Source organism: Phalangium opilio, unplaced genomic scaffold, assembly GCF_054372755.1.
Source record: "Phalangium opilio isolate 3A_F unplaced genomic scaffold, DU_Popi_V2 ptg000113l_1, whole genome shotgun sequence".
Taxonomy (NCBI): domain Eukaryota; kingdom Metazoa; phylum Arthropoda; class Arachnida; order Opiliones; family Phalangiidae; genus Phalangium; species Phalangium opilio.
In genome coordinates, this window is record NW_028324209.1 from 7,448,368 (window position 1) to 7,470,017 (window position 21,650).

Below are 21,650 nucleotides of genomic sequence, written 5' to 3' on the forward strand. Positions count from 1 at the left end.
TACCCTTCTAACACACTGACTAAATAGGGGCCCTTATGTCAAAACGCGTCATAGGTTTGTAAGCCAACACCCAAATGAAATAGACAGGTTCGAAAGGGTATAGCGTACGGATGTATGTTCATGCCGACACAAATAAGCTTATGGATTACAGGCCTGGTTGTTTTTCCACAGACGCCCGTAAAAACCCATCAACAGTCGTTCTTGAAAGAAATTTCAAAAACCGTTTTCTTCTCGCAATTCCTGGTGCAATAAAGGCTCATCCTGAAAAACACACAATCTATACGGAGTATCCGTCCCTTCGTAATTCAGTTGAAAATTATTTCCCCATAAGTAGAAATTTGAGGATCAGAGCAATTTCCAAAGATGAATGAATTGAAGGTCTAAAGACGAATTATTTAGGTTTTACGCAATTAACTGTAAGAAATTCTAATGAATAAAACATTTAATTCTCGAATTTTTTTTTAAGACTCGATACAAAACGAATAAGCCTGTACACATCGGTTTCAAAAGGAATATCGGTGATCGCTATATATCTTTCATTTGTTAAAAAATTATAAACAAGTCTGATTTTATTTCTGATGGATGATCCTATTTAGATGAAAAAACTGGACCGCTTATAATTAATTATTGACAAAATTTTTTTTTTTAAGTCCGAGTCTGTACGGGTCAAGAATTTGACGTTGTATTAGTCGTACTGGTCGAGTTGGCGGAATTTGCGTTGTTGGAAGAAGACTGCGAATTTGACGTGGTTTGAGACGTAGACTGGGTACCCGGTGTCGAAGATGGGGTCGAAGACGGTGCCATGGCTGGTTCCTCTTGATAAGAGTTGCCATTAAGCACGTACGAAGTTCCCAAACCGTAAAGATGACCGCAGTATTTCGCATCATCAATATTGTCTTCAAAAAACATCTGATATTTCAAAGAAATAACGTCAAACCAGTAAGTGTATCAATCAAACAACATGATAAAAGACCGTTTCTTTCTATTCGAACTTCTCCGAACTTGCCTGTTAAGAGGCAATTGCTTTTTAACCTCGCACTATCAGAGATCCCCCTTTTAGAGTTACTTAACTACTTATGAAAATAATAAATTAACCCAGGCAATCGAGAATCTAATAAACTAAAGCTTTGCTAGAACTACCTTTGAAATATCCGGGTTCGTGATTAAGATTTACTACGCGTTGACTTAACAGATTATTTCTTTTTGGTTTCAGTAACTCTAACAATACTTGGGCTATTTGGGAACTTATTTTAGGCATTAAGTTAAATAAACTGCGATGTTAAACTTACAAGCAACGCAAAACCGATAAAACGAGCAAAATAACTAAGATAAGTTAGATGACCAGTACGCATTTAAGGAGTCAAATATATTTGCAAATACGTGAATATTTATATTCACTTTATATATGCATATATAATAAACGTGTTTAGAAATAAAACACCCCAATTATGCTAGAAAAATTCTTATGAAACTTTAATTCTTTGGAGTATTCGCTTTTACATTAAACAAAAAAAAAAAAAAACTTACGACAACTTATGTCAGTTAACCTTTTTAGAAAAGCACAAAAATTATCAACGAAACAAATGGAATATTATACTATTAAGGCCTTTTTTGGTTATATAATAGGAACTTATATATGAATGAGAGATACTAAAGCAAATTGTATTATTGCTTTGAAATATTAAGAAATACTGTTTTACACGTTTTCGGACTTATCACTGCCCTTACCACCAAAGCTTGGCAAAAAAAAAAATGACTCTTCCCTTAGGGTAAAAGACTGGGGATCATGGCTATCAGACTTATCACAACCCTCGTTTACCCCAAAGCCGCGTTTTGTTGACCCTGATTCGAGTAAGTAATCTAATTCGGCGAATTTAGCTCCACCCTTCTCCTCATCAAAGAAGTCTGTACCCTTCTCGTCCGAACTTTTAGATAACCCATCATTTTTGGCAAAGCCAGCCATACCCTTCCCATCAAAATTTTCTGGTCGAACGCTGACTTTTCTAAATGCATTTTCTAAGCCGAGATCCCATTTTTCAAACGTATCTACATTTGGCATGTCGGACATAAACTCAAAATCAGATTCTTTATCACTTTTGGCAATTACGGCCAGGCTTTTTGGCATTAAATCGTACTGTAAATATTTAAGATCCCCGGGACTACCCAGCTTTTTTAAGGCACCCCCTTCTAGTTTATCAGGAGACATTCTCCTTTTGGCAAACTTTGGCGTATAATCCAATTCTAACATTCGTCCCTCAGCGCGAGAACGCAACTCAATAAATTCAGACTCTGTCATTACCTCTCTCATTTTGAAAAATGCGGCGCCAGTCAGGAGGCTATCGCTTCCCGCTTGGTGTTGAGGTCCAATCCTTTCAAGCTAAAACAAAAACAAAAATATTCACACTAATAGAACACATTAATTCACAACAATAAATTCAAATTGTTCACGAAATGAAAGGTTTGCCATGGTGTTTTGTCTGTCTGTGTCCCCAGGTACACGAAAAACAAACTAGATAGAAACCGTGTTTTGTCTGTCTGTGTCTGTGGCCCCACGTACACGAAAAGCAAACTAGACAGAAACAGTGTTTTGTCTGTCTGTGTCTGTAGCCCCACGTACACGAAAAGCAAACTAGATAGAAACCGTGTTTTGTCTGTCTGTGTCTGTGGCCCCACGTACACGAAAAACAAACTAGACAGTAACAGTGTTTTGTCTGTGTGTGTCCCCACGTACACGAAAAACAAACTAGACAGAAACTGTGTTTTGTCTGTCTGTGTCCCCAGGTACACGAAAAACAAACTAGATAGAAACCGTGTTTTGTCTGTCTGTGTCCCCACGTACACGAAAAGCAAACTAGACAGAAACAGTGTTTTGTCTGTCTGTGTCTGTAGCCCCACGTACACGAAAAGCAAACTAGACAGAAACAGTGTTTTGTCTGTCTGTGTCTGTGGCCCCACGTACACGAAAAACAAACTAGACAGTAACAGTGTTTTGTCTGTCTGTGTCTGTGGCCCCACGTACACGAAAAACAAACTAGACAGAAACAGTGTTTTGTCTGTCTGTGTCTGTGGCCCCACGTACACGAAAAACAAACTAGACACAAACAGTGTTTTGTCTGTCTGTGTCTGTGGCCCCACGTACACGAAAAACAAACTAGACAGTAACAGTGTTTTGTCTGTCTGTGTCCCCACGTACACGAAAAACAAACTAGACAGTAACAGTGTTTTGTCTGTCTGTGTCCCCACGTACACGAAAAACAAACTAGACAGAAACTGTGTTTTGTCTGTCTGTGTCCCCAGGTACACGAAAAACAAATTAGATAGAAACCGATTAAGGCAAGAGCTACTTGTAATGTGAAAAAATTGCGAAAAGAAGTATATAAGCACTATGGTACGAGTTTACAGCAGTTTTCCCGAATTCGAATTAACATAGAACAAGTTTATTGGGACCCTTGCTAAGAAAACATCCTCTTTCCGCTATTAGAAGTATTAGGAAAGGAACGACATTGGCGTCGTCAAAGAATTCACCCGATTATATTTGGGGCAACCCTCAAATTCATTTAGGTTTAATTTGATTGACGGCTGTATCGAAGCTGATTTCTTGGAAATAAAAGAAATATTTTTTTATAGATCAGTTTTTCGGGTTATGGGGGAATGCGGGCGCCGCGCACGGTAGTTGGAATGAGAGATTCATTTTCAGTCGGAAATGGCACTGTGCATAAAGGCCCGGTTGCTGTTATTTATTTATAGTTGTGGTTGAAAACTTCCCCTGACCCTTCAATGCGTGTTATAGGTTTTTTTATCTACGTTGTGAAAGACAAACAGTCTTTTAAGACTATGATCTGCTAGTGTGTATGTTTGTGGTTTGTGTGTGGATTTTAGATAGACGAAAATAGTTACCTTTTTAGCTAGGCGTGAGAAGAACTTAATATACCCAACTGTTTTTCCATCTCGAATATTACCATAGCGAGTTACAAAACACGAATACTGTACTACATTAGCACTTACGAAACAAACACGCCCTCCCCACCCCAAACCACACGTAGCTAATACGGAAATCTTTTTATGTAACAACACGAAAAATTCGCAAAAAACAACACGAAAAATTCGCAAAAAACAACACGAAAAATTCGCAAAAACAACACGAAAAATTCGAAAAAACAAAACGAAAAATTCGAAAAAAACAACACGAAAAATTTGCAAAAACAATACGAAAAATTTGCAAAAAACAGACATATCAGGTATTACAGTAAAATCCTGTTTCACTCGTATTAAGCATAGAGAGAGAGAGAGAGAGAGAGAGAGAGAGGGAGAGAGAAAAAAATGCCTTACCTCTAGTTGTTCAGCTACTTCTTGAAGACCTCCCTTTAGATTTTTGCAACTCTTCATGAGGTACTTCACATCGTAAATAGTTGGAAAATATATTCGCAAAAGTTCAAAAAATTCTGATTCTTCAGTTGGAAGGTTCTGGTCAGTTAGGAGCTTCAACAGGTATCCAAAATCATATCCACTGCAAGTGCGAAATTAAATATTTTAACAAAAAAAAAAAAAAATGGATTAACACTATAACCCTATAATGCAAAAGTATGGTTCTGTGACGGGTAAAGAGTGCGCGTGAGGAATTTGGTTTTCACGCTATAGGATAGGCAACTCCTCCCTATCTCGGGCATTATAATACTATCCATACACAGGGTTCGTACAAAATTTTCGAAATTAAATTCCCTGACTTTTCCAGGTTTTCCCTGACAAAATTCCACAAATTTCCCTGACCATTTGCAATAACGTACATGGCGAACACATAGCACGAGTTTTGTTATAAAAATAAGCCAATGATTGTGTTTAAATGTAACTCTATCAAAGTAATAACTGGAGCGAGCGAAGCGAGCTCCGCGAATTGGGGGCTCTGGTCAAATCTCAGACAACACATTTTCTGGTCACCCTTGTACTGCTATCCAGGCTTTAAATTTCCCTCCAATATATTTTTCCCTGACATTTCCCTGACTTTTTAGGTCCATTTTCAATTTCCCTGACTTTTCCCTGACATTTTAGGCCCATTTTCACTTTCCCGGACATTTCCAGGTTTTCCAGGATTTCCAGGTCGTGTACGAACCCTGATACAGCCGAAATTGGGGCTTGTATTTTTAAAAAATGGTCAATTTTGGGCTTATTTTCGCGACTTTTTAAGGCTTATTCCCTCAATTTTTGTGGTCGGCCTATAAAACTTTCAGAAACACTATCTTGAAATTGAATTTCTAACAGATATTACAGAGTTCATAAGAGTTTTAAACGCGGATAAAGTTAAAAAAAAAGAGGTTTAATTACCTATGAAAAGAAAGCCATTTGATCTCGTCCATGAGTACTATGCCAGATGTCATCAAAAGTTGGGCAAACTCGTATATGTCAATTCCTTCCTCTTCGTGTTTCTTAAACTGAATACCACTGTTCTGTAGAAGATCTATAGAATCCTGCGCGTACATGTCTTCGCTGCGTGGAATAATTCAAATAAAATAAAGAATCTACCCCCCCCCCATTCTCCCTTGCTTAGAAACTAAAGCTCCAAAGGGTACTAATTACTCACGTCAAATTGAACTTGAAGTTAAATTGCCACGTTGAATATCCCTCGGGTGTTTTGCCATTTTCATCAAGGAAGGTTAAACCCAGTTGAATGATTTTGAGAAGATCAACATTGCATTTTAGTAGTTGGTACTGGTAGTCTGCACTGCTGCGAAACTCTCCAATTGGTCTTGCTACAACACCTGGAAATTCGGTATCCTGTCAAAGACAATATGAACAATGTTTAGTTACCCGTGAAATATACAAACTCATTCACAAAATTCGCAAAAACAACCCGAAAAATTCGCAAAAACAACACGAAAAATTCGCAAAAACAACACGAAAAATTCGCAAAAACCACCCGAAAAATTCGCAAAAACAACCCGAAAAATTCGCAAAAACAACCCGAAAAATTCGCAAAAACAACACGAAAAATTCGCAAAAACAACACGAAAAATTCGCAAAAACAACACGAAAAATTCGCAAAAACAACACGAAAAATTCGCAAAAACCACCCGAAAAATTCGCAAAAACCACCCGAAAAATTCGCAAAAACAACCCGAAAAATTCGCAAAAACAACCCGAAAAATTCGCAAAAACGACCCGAAAAATTCGCAAAAACGACCCGAAAAATTCGCAAAAACGACCCGAAAAATTCGCAAAAACGACCCGAAAAATTCGCAAAAACGACCCGAAAAATTCGCAAAAACGACCCGAAAAATTCGCAAAAACGACCCGAAAAATTCGCAAAAACGACCCGAAAAATTCGCAAAAACGACCCGAAAAATTCGCAAAAACGACACGAAAAATTCGCAAAAACGACACGAAAAATTCGCAAAAACGACACGAAAAATTCGCAAAAACGACACGAAAAATTCGCAAAAACGACACGAAAAATTCGCAAAAACGACACGAAAAATTCGCAAAAACGACACGAAAAATTCGCAAAAACGACACGAAAAATTCGCAAAAACGACACGAAAAATTCGCAAAAACGACACGAAAAATTCGCAAAAACGACACGAAAAATTAGCAAAAACGACACGAAAAATTAGCAAAAACGACACGAAAAATTCGCAAAAACGACACGAAAAATTCGCAAAAACGACACGAAAAATTCGCAAAAACAACACGAAAAATTCGCAAAAACAACACGAAAAATTCGCAAAAACAACACGAAAAATTCGCAAAAACAACACGAAAAATTCGCAAAAACAACACGAAAAATTCGCAAAAACAACACGAAAAATTCGCAAAAACAACACGAAAAATTCGCAAAAACAACACGAAAAATTCGCAAAAACAACACGAAAAATTCGCAAAAACAACACGAAAAATTCACAAAAACATCACGAAAAATTCACAAAAACATCACAAAAATAACACGAAAAATTCACTAATGGAATGAGATAAAAATATTACCATAGCAACATAGCAGTACTTGGAAACCAGTTTTCGAATCTCGTTAAATTCTTCATCAAGGTTTGAAGCCCAAACATCTTTAATACCGCAGGCTTCATTGTTCATTTGCTGACTGCTATGCATATGCAACGAATGACTGTTCCCATTACTTCCTGGGCTTGTTCGATTATTACCGTTGTTAGCAACCATTGTTTCAGCCACGGGATACCTAGGTTAAAATTAAATTTCTTTTTTAAAACATGCTATGGTATATGGGAAAATTATAAATATCCTTAGTGTAAAATTATTTGCGTAACTGGCACTGAGATCTAAACAAAAATATTTTACGTAGTACCTTACCACCAATATTTGTTAGGAAGATTATCTAACACTTACATAACATTACAACTTAATAAACTTTATTTCAAAATGCTTATTGATACTTTGTTTAAATAACAAATCTTCAATCAAGTAGTTAGTTACAAACATATTTTACACATACCTTAGTAAAAATTTAACATATTCCTCAAATACAATATCCCATAAAACTTAAAAACAGTCATTGTAAATACCACCATAAAAAATAGATCAATATCAGTTTAAAGGGAAGCAGACTGAGCATTCACCCTCACTTTAGAGGCGCATTTTAAACCGAAAATGATGTACACCCCCAGTAGGGGGGATGACACAAAGGTAAGAGATAACGGGGTATGACGTTGCCACAATTAGGACTTAACTACCCCATAACCACAGTAATGTTGCAATGGCTGGTTGCAACAGCGCCTTTGTTTTACTTATTTTTAAGCCAAGGCTTAGTAATTGTCGAGACTTAAATATCGTATGACTCTCCATACTTACGTTAAGTATCCAAAAGAGACTCAGATCCAAATGAAAATTATACTTAAAAGTAGAAGCTGTAGTATTGCCTAAACTATTTACCGCACGCATTAATATTACTTTCAAAATATTTAATCTTAAAGTAATTTTTCTACCAAAACTTTCGAAACCGCCATCCTTTTCTCACGAATCAGTTACTACAAAGTACAAACGAAAGAACTACAGCATAGAGCACGTATTATAGCTCGTGGACCCGCATTTATATCCGAATGGTCAAAAATACCGCGAAACAGCGTGCGTCACAAATATTAGTAAATATTTCAGACCCAACTATCAATATTTTTAAAATATGGAACTTGTTAAACACGCAATTTTACATAATTAAATTAAACTATTGTTACGCTAGATTATACCATACATATACGAATAGTTGATTATAATGATACTAACACATATCCCAACATATGCTCTGACATTTGAGCCACGACCTCTGGTTGGTATGTTCTCCAATATTTAGTTTCAGGAACCACGCGTGTACCTTGATCTTCCATAAATAATGACTAGGAACTCATGTTAACTGAACCAAGAATTTAAAATTTTTAAATGGTAGTTAATGGTTTTAATAAATGCTGCGTATTGAAGAGTTAATTATTTAAGACTCCCCCCTACACACTAACGTTAGAAGACTGTAGTAGTTACAGTCAGAGTCACGTGTAGTAGTAGTAATAATAAGCATAAGCTGATTAAAATAGACGTCGTTCTTTAGCAGAATAGCTAGCAGAAATCGTACATAGTCTCACACGCGGTAAAAAGTACGTTATTAGTCCCGTGGATCAAAAAATGTAGTTTCTATGTAAGCAAATTAAACAAAGCCGCTGGCTGCTTGAGCAACTAGCTTGCGGAAATGAGAGGTAATATCAACTAATTTAAATAATTTGATTTAATTCAAGCTAAGAGTTATAAACAGCCCTATAAGCAAAAACTCGAAAGAAAAGCATTAGAGGAAATGTAGTTGCTCGAGTACAAAAAACCTTGGTCATATCCATCAAGTGATTGAGAATAGTATACAAAATGGTTAATGCCAATAGACCAAACTTTGCCGTTTAATAGTTTAATTAGTTTTACTTACGTTCTTGGAAATAAATGCTATAAATAACGTGCTAATCCATGTTTTGACGTTGGTACAATAAATTGGTGCCTACGTTTTGAAGTATAATAAGAAATGTATTCAGTACATTTCTCAACCAGATTATAACTCAAAACATGTGACGAATTAATTGGTATGGCCTTCGTAATGTCATATGAAATATTTTTGAAACACTTCGTCTGCCAGGTGTATCTTACATAAAATTAGTGAACCCAAACATACCCTTTCATTAACTATAACCAGTAATTGCGTCAAAGTACAAGTACTGGAATAGGATATTTTTTTTTCTTTCTTCATTTTCAAACTTTAGGCAACATCTTAACAAACTTTGCACGCCACATTCCTGGGCGTTCTACTTTCCCGTTCCCAATCAGAATAAATTCAGAATTTCACTATCGTAAATATGTTTCGGTTATGGAATAGTGAAAAGCCAATAGCGTTGGTGACGTAATTTAAATGTGAAGCGCAAAAAATATAATGGACCCTTTGAAATATCATCAACTATGCAAGTACAATGGTGAAGCCCACTTTCAGTGCGATCACTTTGGCATTCCTTTCGCGGAAAATCGTTCCTTGGAAAACCAAGCCTTACCCAATAGTCAAGCACCACCCGAAAAACCCTTCAAGTGCGAAGTTTGTTCCGCTTGTTTCAAGAGGAAAGACAAGCTTAAATCGCACTCCATCATTCACGGCGACGAAAAACCCTTCCAATGCATTCAATGCGGTTCCGCCTTCAAGAGAAAGGACCACTTAAGCAAGCACGCTCGAATTCACACTCACGAGAAACCGTACAAGTGTGAATTGTGTGGCTCCGCGTTCAAGCGAAAAGATCACTTACAAAGGCACCACATTATTCACGCGTTCGAGCGCCCTTTTAAGTGCGAACTTTGCGGCGCCACTTTTAAGCGCAAGGACAAGCTTAAATCGCATATGATTATTCATTCCGACCTTAAGCCTTTCAAGTGCGAACTCTGTGGCTCCGCTTTCAAGCGAAAGGACAAACTAAAGTCGCACGTCATCATTCATTCCGACGTCAAACCCTTCAAGTGCGACGTTTGCGGGGCCTCGTTCAAGAGAAAAGACAAACTCAAATCGCACGGAATGATTCATACGGGCGAAAAACCCTTCAAATGCCAAGTGTGTGGCGCATCTTTCAAAAGAAAAGCTTTCCTAAAATCGCACTTAACCAATCATGACGGTGGAAAAATTTTGGCCACGGATGAACGCGGCTTTTTCACTTTTTACAAAGCCATACCATAGAACGTAACAAAATCGCCTATTACCAAAGTAACATTATTGTAACAATAAGTCTGACATTGGGGTAGGCGCTAAAACTGAGGCCTAGATCGCGTGGGAAAGGCTGTACGAAACAAAATTATGGCCAGTCTTTTTCTGAACAAATTCATAGTTTGAACCCACGACATCGGGCAAAACGAAGCGCGGACCTCTGTTCCTACGATTATAAGCTTAATTTTTACACGATACCTTTAGGCAATAGTCTAAAGACAATACAAGATAAATGGACGAAGCGCGGCGGGGAACACGTTTAGATTCGTGATAGGTTACGCAAAATTATATTTGATGTCATACTTATGGTTATTAAGTTACTAACGGCTTTACTAATGAGGTATTACATTACGCGTAAAATCAGACGCGACGGAAATAGGCAACTTCACTTATAAAAATTGACCAATCGCAATTAATAGCGCGGTTCGCGAGATTTTCAATATATCTCTTTTCATTCATTAATTATCTTCAATGACGCCGCGTTAAATTTGCGAAGGCTAGACTTGAAATTAATATTAATGAATCATAAAAATTAATTGCTAACGGTCATCCAAACAAATTTGGAGCTATTTCATTGTACACGCCGACCATGATAACATTGCGGGCGATACCTAAACGCGCATATTTGACGCGGATATCGCTGTATTTTAGGAAAGCCCTATTACTCGATGGTACGTCATGAAGTATTTAATACCTCATTGAAACCGTACTTACGAAAACTCTCCTGGAGATTTTAACGTATTCTTTTAATTTATTTAGTAATACTGATTTTATGACCTTACCAACACATTTTATCGGACATTCCAATTAAACATTTTAAAAAGTGCTTTAAGTAAAAATGAGTTAAGCCGAGTTCATCAGCGTGTGTGGCTAATATTAGCTTTTTATTGGAAAGTATATTGTCGCGAAAACTACTAAAGTGCCCGTACGCGAAACTGAGAGTAATATCACGTCTAATTCCATAGCGACGAATAAGTCCACGGCAACAAAGAAAATGAATATGGAATAGCCATTTGATTTGTAACAATTAAATTCATAACTAGGATCCCTAGAGGATATTTGCAAAATAACTGTTTTATAGACCTGTCGTAGTATTTTCATAAAAAAAAGGTCTTTCAGTAATGTACCACATTTTATCCTGTTTTCTTAAGTGTGCCATAAAAAAAACGTGTCTTTTACTTATCTTCAGTGTTTGATTGTAAACGTAGATTAAGATTTATCAGTACGAATAAAGATCTTAATGTTTTATTAACCACATTTGTTTTTCTTACAAAGTCTCTTACATCGTAATTCTGACACGGGTGTGATATATAGAACATTCTGACACGGGTGTGATATATAGAACATTCTGACACGGGTGTGATATATAGAACATTCTGACACGGGTGTGATATATAGAACATTCTGACACGGGTGTGATATATAGAACATTCTGACACGGGTGTGATATATAGAACATTCTGACACGGGTGTGATATATAGAACATTCTGACACGGGTGTGATATATAGAACATTCTGACACGGGTGTGATATATAGAACATTCTGACACGGGTGTGATATATAGAACATTCTGACACGGGTGTGATATATAGAACATTCTGACACGGGTGTGATATATATAACATTCTGACACGGGTGTGATATATAGACAAACATAGATAGGCTTATTAGCCTTATTCCTGATCAGCGCCACTAGGGTAGTGGCGAATTTTCGAACTACTAACTGACCATAGCCAATCAGAGGGCGCCAAAAACGGAAAGAAATTCTTTTTTACATTTCTGCTTTTTTTTACGAGTTAGCGGGCAAAAATCGTCGGTAAACGAGTTTTACGCGTGATTATTTCGTCCTAGAAGAGAAAACATCTTTGAAATGTCTGCTTTAAGGTATTTTTCACGATTAAAAACGATTTCAAATGACTGAAAATAAACTTTCGCCTTTAAAAACAGGAAAAAAGCAAGTTAACACGTTAAGCCTTGGCTCAATATTGACAGTTGAGTTGTCACAGTTTCGACCATGGACATTAGAATACTATAATGGTTTCGAGAAGTGGTTGAGCAGAGAAAGTAAAAGAAAGCTCGTATTTTTTCTCATTCAAACAAGACGGTGAAATTTAATCCTCAAATTTAGTTAAGAAATGTCAAAAAGAAACGCCGAAGAGAGTGTGAGGCCTAAGAAGCGAAGTGGACTTGTTGCTTCAACGTGTTTCGCTGAAGAATCTTCGAGGCGCTTATTCTGTATATGTAAGCAACCAAAGGACGTTACGCAAAAGATGTTACAATGTGGGACGTGCTTGGAATGGTATCATCCAAAATGCGTAAATTTAGAGGAAGAAGTACGACTTAATTTAATGCAAGATGAATGGTTATGTCAAGCATGTATTGATGTAATGGCGGTTAATCCAAATATGTCAAAAGAAGGTAGGGCAATAAATACGCCTAAAAGGTAATTGGTCAATTGATTATGCAGTTTTTTAATTAGGTTTGCTTAGACTTCAAGGCCGAGTAACGCCTAAGAATGGTTGGGGTAAAAAATTAGAGCTGACCGACTTGTCTGATGGTATAGCGGAAACTCATGCTACAACAAAGCGTGAGCAAAAGCAAGGGTTCATGCTTTATAAAGAGGACAAGATTTTAGGCATTGAATCAAATCTTCAAGGTTTGTATATAAAATAAAATGTGAAGTAATTTACCATAAATAATACATAGGGTCAGTGTGCCTAACTTTGGACAGCTGCAACTTTAGACACTTTTATTATAAAAATCATATTTAATTACTGGATGCATCAAATTGATAATGAAATAGCTTATTTTAAAGCTTAGAATGTGAGGAATTTAGAAAAAAAATACTTCAAAGTCGTAGAATAACATCCGACTACGTTACGAGCCAAATTAGCCCACTCCCCAGACTCGTCCATTTAAATTACGGCCAAATTTGACGGGGGTCAACCCTTTGGTCCCGGGAAATAAGGTTTGACGAAAATTAGAGAAATCATACCTGAACAAACTAGAAACCATTCGAAAGAGCAACTTTTTGGCTTCATAATCCGTATTTTAAACACTGTCTTACGCGGGAAATTCGACGAAATATTCAGCTTTAAAAACACCTGGGCAAATTTCTAACTTTGGACACTTTCATGCTGGCCGATTTCTCCGTTTGTTAACCCTAATTAACTCGCGATATTAGCCTTTGCAATGGGCCTAGTAGATGTAGGACTGGGCTTAAAAAGAAACGTTTTATTCCCCCTATAGGCCTAAAAGGAATGAAGTATAGGTAGGCCTAAATAGGCCTAGGACCTATATACCTAAAAACCTACATAAGTAACCCCATATTTAATAAAGTTTGTTTTAAAGAAATTTCTGATTTTTTATATATTTTAGGCATACGTCTAGGTCGGCCTAGGCTAAGCCTATATTTTTACTTTTGAAATTGTGATTCGCCTAATGCGTCCCCAAGTCACCCTTTTTTCGCTGTCCAAAGTTAGGAAGGGGTGTCCAAAGTTAGGAAGGGGGCGTCCAAAGTTACATAGGAGTGTCCAAAGTTGAGCTCGAATTCGGCCCTTGGGGAACTCTACTTTGTGAAAAATGTATTCCATTTAAAAAGTTGAAAACTTGTGAGAATGTGTCTTAAGAATGCTTCTCTCCATTGCTTTTTTAATTTTGAGTCTAACATATAAGCAACGGAAGTTATTCAAGGTTATGCAAAAAGTGTCCACAGTTATGCATACTGACCCTACACATGCTTGTTTATATACATTGTTTTCAGGCTAGGAGGGTTCATACCATTTACAGGAGACCAGGCTACTCCGAGGAAAAAGTAGTCTGCACTTTTCTTCTACATGTAACCTTGTGCCAATGATATGAACCCTTCTAGCGCCAATGATATGAACCCTTCTAGCCTGAAAATATTTAGCCCCAAAATTATGAATAATGTATATAACACGATTTTCTGATTTAGGAAACTTGCTTTACTTCCGTGCAACTTGTGATGCTGATAGAAGACCAACTTCTTATAACTTATTTAGTTGTTTCGTTATTGATGAAGAGCCCAATAGACTCAAATGGATATCATGCTCATGCCCAGCCGGAACCAATGGTGATTGTAAACATTCTATCGCGTTACTTTATCAGTTATTGAACTGCGTAAGGGCAGGAGAAGAAACATTACCTCTACGAGGTGTTTGTACAACCCGCCTTCAAATGTGGCATATGAACAAACCAAGAACTGACGAGCCTCTATTGTTCAATGATTTAGAAATAGTGAAACACGATCCCGCTTACACTTACCAGCAAATATTTTATGACTCTCTTACCCTATTTTGCAATAGAATTATTTAATAAGCCTTCCACAACCTCTAAGTGATGGTTGGTGTTATGTGTTTGTTATATCTTTTAAGTCGGAGACAATTACAACACGTCAAGCTAATTCAAACTCTTGACAGTCAAGTTGGATTCACTATCTACAGTTGCAATGTAGATATTGAGAAGCTAGGAGCATTTGAAATATTCCAGCGCGAATCTTTTCTGGTTATAAAATACTTCTTTAATGACTGTTTATATCAACTTTTGTCAATATATTTAAAGGTTTAACATATGGGTGCTCTGTTTTGACATTATTTTGTACATTAAATATAAATTAAATAAATGACCAAAACGCTTCATAAGAACGAAATCCCGTGTAGTATTTTACTGATTTATCACTATTAATAAACTTTGTTACTGTAAACTTCTCTTTACTACGCAATAACAATAACTCAAATTCATTTCTTAGGAGTTTTTGTTTACGTGGTGTATATGGTGTATAAGTGGATTTCAATGATATTCCACTACTTGCTTTTGATGATGACACTCTCAAATAACAGCTGCACCAACTTGGGGTTGAACTTCCGGAGTTGGTAGTGGTTCTTCAGGATGATTAGGATAGGTACGCAATTGATTAAGTTCCTCTGGATCAACATGTAATGCTCCCATTTCTTCCAACAACTGCGTTCTATCTTTTGGACTCATATGTCCAAATGCTTCTTTAGGAACCGTTTGGCTACGAGTAGGGGAATGCGGCATTGCATCCAAAACTTTTGTATTTTCAAATATTGATGGAATCGCGAATGGCTTGAGACGTTTACATTGAGAACCAATAGTTGGAAACTAGTCTGTCTGTAGAAAGTGTTTGGAGCAAATTCGTGAACTATTCAGGTCTAGTGGTTTAGTTCCTACCCCAGCTGCTATAGCGCCTAACCATTTCTGTCTCATAACTTTATCTCGAGGGTAGGCGTGGTAAGAAAGGTAACTTTGACTGTTTCTAAAGACTTCTATGACACAACGGTTGTTAATCTTGGAAATTTTGACTAATCTTGAGTTACAACTATTATATTTAAACTAAATCTTACGAATTGTACATTATATAATGCAATTTCTCCAAACTGTGGCAATATACTACACTGTCAGCAACTCAACTGTCAATATTGAGCCAAGGCTTAACGTGTTAACTTGCTTTTTTCCTGTTTTTAAAGGCGAAAGTTTATTTTCAGTCATTTGAAATCGTTTTTAATCGTGAAAAATACCTTAAAGCAGACATTTCAAAGATGTTTTCTCTTCTAGGACGAAATAATCACGCGTAAAACTCGTTTACCGACGATTTTTGCCCGCTAACTCGTAAAAAAAAGCAGAAATGTAAAAAAGAATTTCTTTCCGTTTTTGGCGCCCTCTGATTGGCTATGGTCAGTTAATAGTTCGAAAATTCGCCACTAGCCTAGTGGCGCTGATCAGGAATAAGGCTAATTGGAAGTTTCCAGGAACTGACTGTACTAGGCTGAGTGGAATTATAACATGCTGTCAGAACTGCATATTATATCAACAATTTACACCTAAATTAAAGGAATTCTCCTTATGCCACGTTTTTTTCCGAGAATTTAAACAGAGACTGGCCAGCGGAGACGGAATGCAATTTAATGCGCCACGTTGTCGCACCCGTGAGGGAATTTTCCCAGAACTAAAACGGGGGCAATTTAATGCACTAGCGTTTGCAATATAAAATTGCTCCTTTTTAATATAAAAATTTAATATAATTTTAATTAAATCACGAGTAATGCTGATTGCGAAAAACAATGGAAATTCCCAGAATCGGTTAGAGAAACAGAGCGCCTCTAGTGACGTAACTCGCTACTCCATTACAAAATGAGTTGTGGATAGGTCTCCCTATTCCGTAGTATCTAGGGTAGGCTATGATGGATGTAAGTCCGAGCAGCCCAGTGTTGTTCCCGGTGGACTTTCTGCGTATTTATCTTTTGTTTCTATAAACGTTAATATTTTCGAAACACCCTTAACCCGTAATTAACCTTAAATGGTACTAGACACGCCTTGAAATTTAATTACGTAGTGTGTTCTTGAACGATTCAAGCCCTAACAGGCGTAATTAATAATAGTCCACCCCTGGGCTTTCGATACACAGTAAGCTAAGAATGAAGCTAAGGCCACCTATGTATTTATTCACGACAATAGAAATTCAAACATCCAGTTAAAATTAAGTACAATATTGTATATTTAAGTAACGCATGTTATTAGCGCTTGCCGTAGCTCGTATTTGAAATAGCCCATTGTTACAACGGTATATAGGGATAGTAAGAGTGAAAAATATAGGCGGACTGATGTGGGTAAAATTTCCTATGAACTATAAAAGACGTACAAAAACTTATTGATTCTACGGTAAGGCATGGAAACTTTGAAGTATCTCGAGCTATGTAAATACGGTGCACCCAATGAGAATGCATTTCCTTGTGACCATTTGGGAATGCCCTTAAATCAAAAATGTTATATGAAAAATCAGTTCATAATACACGAAGAAAAACCGTATCGCAATGGAGAGACGGGAGAACCTTCGTTTAAACATGACATTTTAAATACACGTTTACCAGTGAACACTAACAATAACCCGGAGGAAAAGAATTTCAAGTGCGAACAGTGCGGAGCCGCGTTCAAACGAAAAGACAGACTTAAATCGCACATACTCGTTCACAGTGACTTGAAACCCTTCCAATGCCTACAGTGTGGTTCCGCTTTCAAGAGAAAAGACCACTTAAGCAAACATATCCGAATCCACGGACACGAGAAACCTTTCAAGTGCGAATGCGGTTCCGCGTTTAAGCGGAAAGATCACTTGCAAAAGCACGAAAAAATTCACACCCACGAAAAGCCTTTTAAGTGCGATTTATGCGGAAACTGCTTCAAGAGAAAGGATCACATGAAGAAACATCGAATCATTCACGACCCTGAAAAACCTTTCAAATGCGACGGATGCGGGTCGGCTTTCAAACGAAAAGACCATTTACAAAAACATTCGCGAATACATTCTGGAACCCAAGAAAGTCCTTTCAAATGCGAGGTGTGTGGCGCAAGTTTTAAACGCAAAGCGTTTTTAAAATCGCATTTAGCCAACCATGTTCCAACAAAAGTTCCTAACGCGGAAGTTGGGTGTGGGAGTTTTTTCGCGTTTTTCAAAGGCCCTATTCAGGTTTAGCAATTTTGTAGTGCAGGCTAATCTTAACTATGGCAATACACACTGTCTGGTTGGAACAGGAGGTGGGGCTACAAAGCATCCCCGCTACTAAGGCGTAGAACAGCAAATGAAAAGAGGTCAAAATACCATATAATCGCGATAAAAGCCCTAAACCCGAGGGGTAAAACGCTGGCTTTGAAGTAGCGGGAATCTTTTCAAAGTCCCACCTAGTGCCCCAATCTAGATTAAAAGACATTGGCGATACTTTTTTCCGTGCCAAAATGGATTGGCGCTGAAAATGATAGAGTAATATCTCTTTAACAATGTTTTACGCTGCCTCTCTGGTAGTTGATTTTAACCGTACAAAATAAGAGCCTATGCAGTCATTTAGATGAATTAATTCAAAAAATGATCTAAAGCCCCGCGCATACTGAGTGGAACCTATCTTTCAATGGAAGTGACAAGTTGTCTTAGGACAATCACTAAATATAAACTCGTTCCTTCAAAGGCACTTGGGAACAGATTTCACTTTCATAGTTAATGTGGGTCGGTAAAGTACATTAAAACGGTCGAGAATTTTTCATGCGCTAACAATTTAATTACAACCGTGACTGTTCAAAAAGAATAATCTCAATCACAGTGTTCACACGGTATGCCATTTGTAATGGTAGCCATTTTGTAGTATTAAAATGGTCACGCGTACCTACCTCAAATGAAAGACGTTTTAAATAAAAGATTGAACAATATTTTGTCGTTGTAAAGTTACTTCTAGTAAGACTTAAATAGTAATTACGGGTCACGGCAACGATTCACGAAAAAAGGTAAAATATTAAATTTCTCACTTTTGGATTAGGCTTAGGACGGCTGATGGATCCGGAATCCAGAGTTCCGACATGGTTGAAAGCTCAGCCATGGATGAAGGATGCGCGTGAGGAAATTTGTTTTCACGCTATAGGATCGGCAACTCCCTATCTCGAACGACAGAATATTCTGTATATACTCTGTTACAACGTCGGTTGTCAGCACGCGCAAAGCTATTTCTCTATGTAACGTAGCTTTGTACGTGCTGTCAAGAGACAAAAAACTTCAGGATCTTCAGGATTTAAAATATCCGCGAGTTTTTTAGCTCGAGTGCACGGACCTCTAGGCCTTAGTTTCAAATACGTGTGAAATTGCATACAGTCTACTACACGCATTTGAAACTAAGGTCTAGAGGTCCGTGCACTCGAGCTAAAAAAACTCGCGGATATTTTAAATCCTGAAGATCCTGAAGTTTTTTGTCTCTTGACAGCACGTACAAAGCTACGTTACATAGAGAAATAGTTTTGCGCGTGCTGACAACCGTTGTTGTAACAGAGTATATACAGAATATTCTGTCGTCCGAGATAGGGAGTTGCCTATCCTGTAGAGTGAAAACAAATTTCCTCACGCGCATCCTTCATCCATGGCTCAGCCTTCAAGAATCAAGATGGCAGCTTCCAGAGACATAATTTTAAATGCAGAAAGAAGTAAAATTATACGCTTCAAAGGAATATTTTTGAAATAAAAATGGAGTGTAAATTAAAATTTAGGCTATGACATTGTGGCGCATTGTTGTCTACAGGTTTTTAACCTCACTGCAACAAATGCTTGTTTCCAGCCTTCGTTTCCTTGTCTAGTTACAGAGAAACTAGCATTGGAATCATGGAGCCTGTATCTTAAGAAATCCTAATATGGAATGGGAAAGTCTATTTAAGTTCCTAATTAGTTTAATTATATCCGGTTGTCCACCTAGTCAAAGAGACCCATTTAAATTTAATCATCTTAATTAAAGCCCGCGCAGGCTTCTTATTTATTTATATTAGACGCGTCTAATTAATTATTATTTATTTTATAGCTGACTCGGGACTAGATCGCAATTTGCAACCAAATTAAACAATTAATGTTTAATTAGAAATCGCCGTTGATTAAACTCGGATAAGTTTGGCTAATCCAACACGGAAAGAATTAAATTAATAACAAAATGGTATTTTTTTAATTTTTCTACCATTTTTCACAAACTGTAACTTTATTAAAAAAATAATATATTAATTAATTTAATGTCAATTAATTATTGAATAAAAGTAATATTGACTTTTTTTTAAAAGAGCCAAATGCTTTTCATTTTTCCTTGGCCAATGTTTATTTCTTTGCCGAATAGCTCTGTTTTTTCACTCCATTTCTTAGTCGAGGTCAGAGGTCGGGCCACCAAGGCCTGATTGTGCTCCAAAAGTAAGCATGGGCGAATACTCGAGTAACACGAATAACTCGATCGAATATCGAGACGAATAACCGTCTCGATATTCGATAAGCCCCATTTCAGGTATTCGAACGAATATCGAATAGTGAATTTTACTATTCGGGCCTACTATTCGTTAAATATTCGACTAACTATTCGTTAAATATTCGATTAACTATTCGTTAAATATTCGATTAACTATTCGAGAAAACAAAAATATTAACCCTAAAAATGTTTTAAAAAAGTAATGGCAGTTACACTTTTTAATGTATAAGTTTCTATGGGAAAATAGGCCTGAAGTGCTACTACTCTATAGCGCATCTAAATTCTAAATATAGTTTAAATTGATTTTAATTAATCCTTCTATTTCTGACTATTCGATAACTATTCGATAAGGGCAATTTTAAGTTAAGCCTAATTATTCGATATTCGGTTCCCAAACTAACTATTCGTCTCGGTATTCGATAAGAAAATTTTTCACTATTCGATATTCGTCTCGACAGTCAAAAACTGGTATTCGCCCATGCTTATCCAAAAGAGAAATTTACAAAAGTTGAAATGCAATACACAATACATATTTACACTGTAGGCCTACGTGATATTGAAAACGTAATACAAGAACTATTTTTAAAAGGCGCGGGAGAAACAGAGTTACGAGCCCGCAAAGTATAGTCTAATGCATTTCCTATGGAGTAGTTTGTTTGTTTACGTTTTGCTTAATTACTTGGCCCCTGTTTGTCGTAGCCCTAAGTTCTTAGTATGGTTGGATGGGGGACAAATTGAACTATAACATACTCAAAGGACATCCCCATATCTCTACTAGACCCAGAGTTACGAGGCTGCAAAATTGGGTCTAATGCAATTCCTATGGAGGGGTTGTTTGTTTACGTTAAGCTTAATTACTTGGCCCCTGTTTTCGTAGCCCTAAGTTTATAGTATGGTTGGATGGGGGACAAATTGCACTATAACATACTCAAAGGACATCCCCGTATCTCTAGTAGAAACAGAGTTACGAGCCTGCAAAATTGGGTCTAATGCATTTCCTATGGAGGGGTTTGTTTGTTCACGTTTTGCTTAAATATTTGACCTGTATTTTCGATCAAAAATAAGAACATATCTGTAGTGCAGTGGTTATCACATCCGCCTCACTTCCGGAAGTCTACAGGTTCGAAACCGCGAAGTTTTTTTTTTTTGCTTGGGATATGTAAAGACCTTTATAATTATCGGAACATTTGTGTCAAGGTCACATTATTTACATCCCCGTATCTCTACTAGACCCAGAGTTACGAGGCTGCAAAATTGGGTCTAATGCAATTCCTATGGAGGGGTTGTTTGTTTACGTTTTGCTCAATTACTTGGCCCCTATTTTCGTAGCCCTAAGTTTATAGTATGGTTGGATGGGGGACAAATTGGACTATAACATACTCAAATGACATCCCCGTATCTCTAGTAGAAACAGAGTTACGAGCCTGCAAAGTTTATTTTAAAAAATCAAAAGTAACCCTCTAACAATAAGTGAGACAAAAAAATAAGTTGACGACGATATAGAGGAAGCCTCAAGTTTAAAGTATCCTTGTATGGGGAGCAAAGAATACTATAACATATCCAAAGGAGATCCCCGTATCTCTAATAGAACGAGAGTTATGAGCCTACAAAGTTCAGTGTTAAAATCATAAGTAA

General features: G+C 37.1%; 3 protein-coding genes and 2 long non-coding RNA genes across 7 annotated transcripts; 3 read left to right on the forward strand and 2 right to left on the reverse strand.

Annotated features, from left to right (window-relative positions):
• Positions 1–424: 424 nt before the first annotated feature.
• Pop2 (CCR4-NOT transcription complex subunit Pop2) lies at positions 425–9,169 on the reverse strand. Of its 3 annotated transcripts, none has more exons than XM_089852843.1 (7): positions 8,918–9,169; positions 6,973–7,180; positions 5,576–5,769; positions 5,320–5,481; positions 4,330–4,507; positions 2,300–2,377; positions 425–909 (listed from the first exon to the last, which is right to left on the reverse strand). In XM_089852843.1, the coding sequence occupies exons 2-7, from the start codon at positions 7,159–7,161 to the stop codon at positions 667–669; spliced, it is 1,044 nt and encodes a 347-aa protein (XP_089708969.1). In that variant the 5' UTR covers positions 7,162–7,180; positions 8,918–9,169; the 3' UTR covers positions 425–666. The 3 variants fall into 3 exon arrangements, with proteins under 3 accessions (XP_089708969.1, XP_089708967.1, XP_089708968.1); XM_089852841.1 differs by lacking the exon at positions 8,918–9,169 and adding an exon at positions 8,239–8,391; XM_089852842.1 differs by lacking the exon at positions 8,918–9,169 and adding an exon at positions 7,810–8,004.
• On the forward strand, positions 8,537–18,459 carry LOC149623657 (uncharacterized). Its single transcript, XM_089853301.1, has 5 exons — positions 8,537–8,699; positions 9,246–10,194; positions 14,619–14,694; positions 15,944–16,190; positions 16,929–18,459. The coding sequence occupies exons 2-5, from the start codon at positions 9,413–9,415 to the stop codon at positions 17,732–17,734; spliced, it is 1,911 nt and encodes a 636-aa protein (XP_089709427.1). The 5' UTR covers positions 8,537–8,699; positions 9,246–9,412; the 3' UTR covers positions 17,735–18,459.
• Positions 11,956–14,893, forward strand: LOC149623658 (uncharacterized). Its single transcript, XM_089852844.1, has 5 exons — positions 11,956–12,108; positions 12,172–12,288; positions 12,353–12,642; positions 12,704–12,880; positions 14,180–14,893. The coding sequence occupies exons 3-5, from the start codon at positions 12,360–12,362 to the stop codon at positions 14,557–14,559; spliced, it is 840 nt and encodes a 279-aa protein (XP_089708970.1). The 5' UTR covers positions 11,956–12,108; positions 12,172–12,288; positions 12,353–12,359; the 3' UTR covers positions 14,560–14,893.
• LOC149623659 (uncharacterized) lies at positions 14,883–15,931 on the reverse strand. The gene is made up of 3 exons (XR_016374814.1): positions 15,783–15,931; positions 15,609–15,719; positions 14,883–15,530 (listed from the first exon to the last, which is right to left on the reverse strand). It is a non-coding gene; the product is annotated as an uncharacterized LOC149623659 (long non-coding RNA).
• Positions 18,460–19,166: 707 nt separating the features above from the next.
• On the forward strand, positions 19,167–19,840 carry LOC149623660 (uncharacterized). The gene is made up of 2 exons (XR_016374817.1): positions 19,167–19,221; positions 19,285–19,840. It is a non-coding gene; the product is annotated as an uncharacterized LOC149623660 (long non-coding RNA).
• The last annotated feature ends 1,810 nt before the right edge of the window (positions 19,841–21,650 follow it).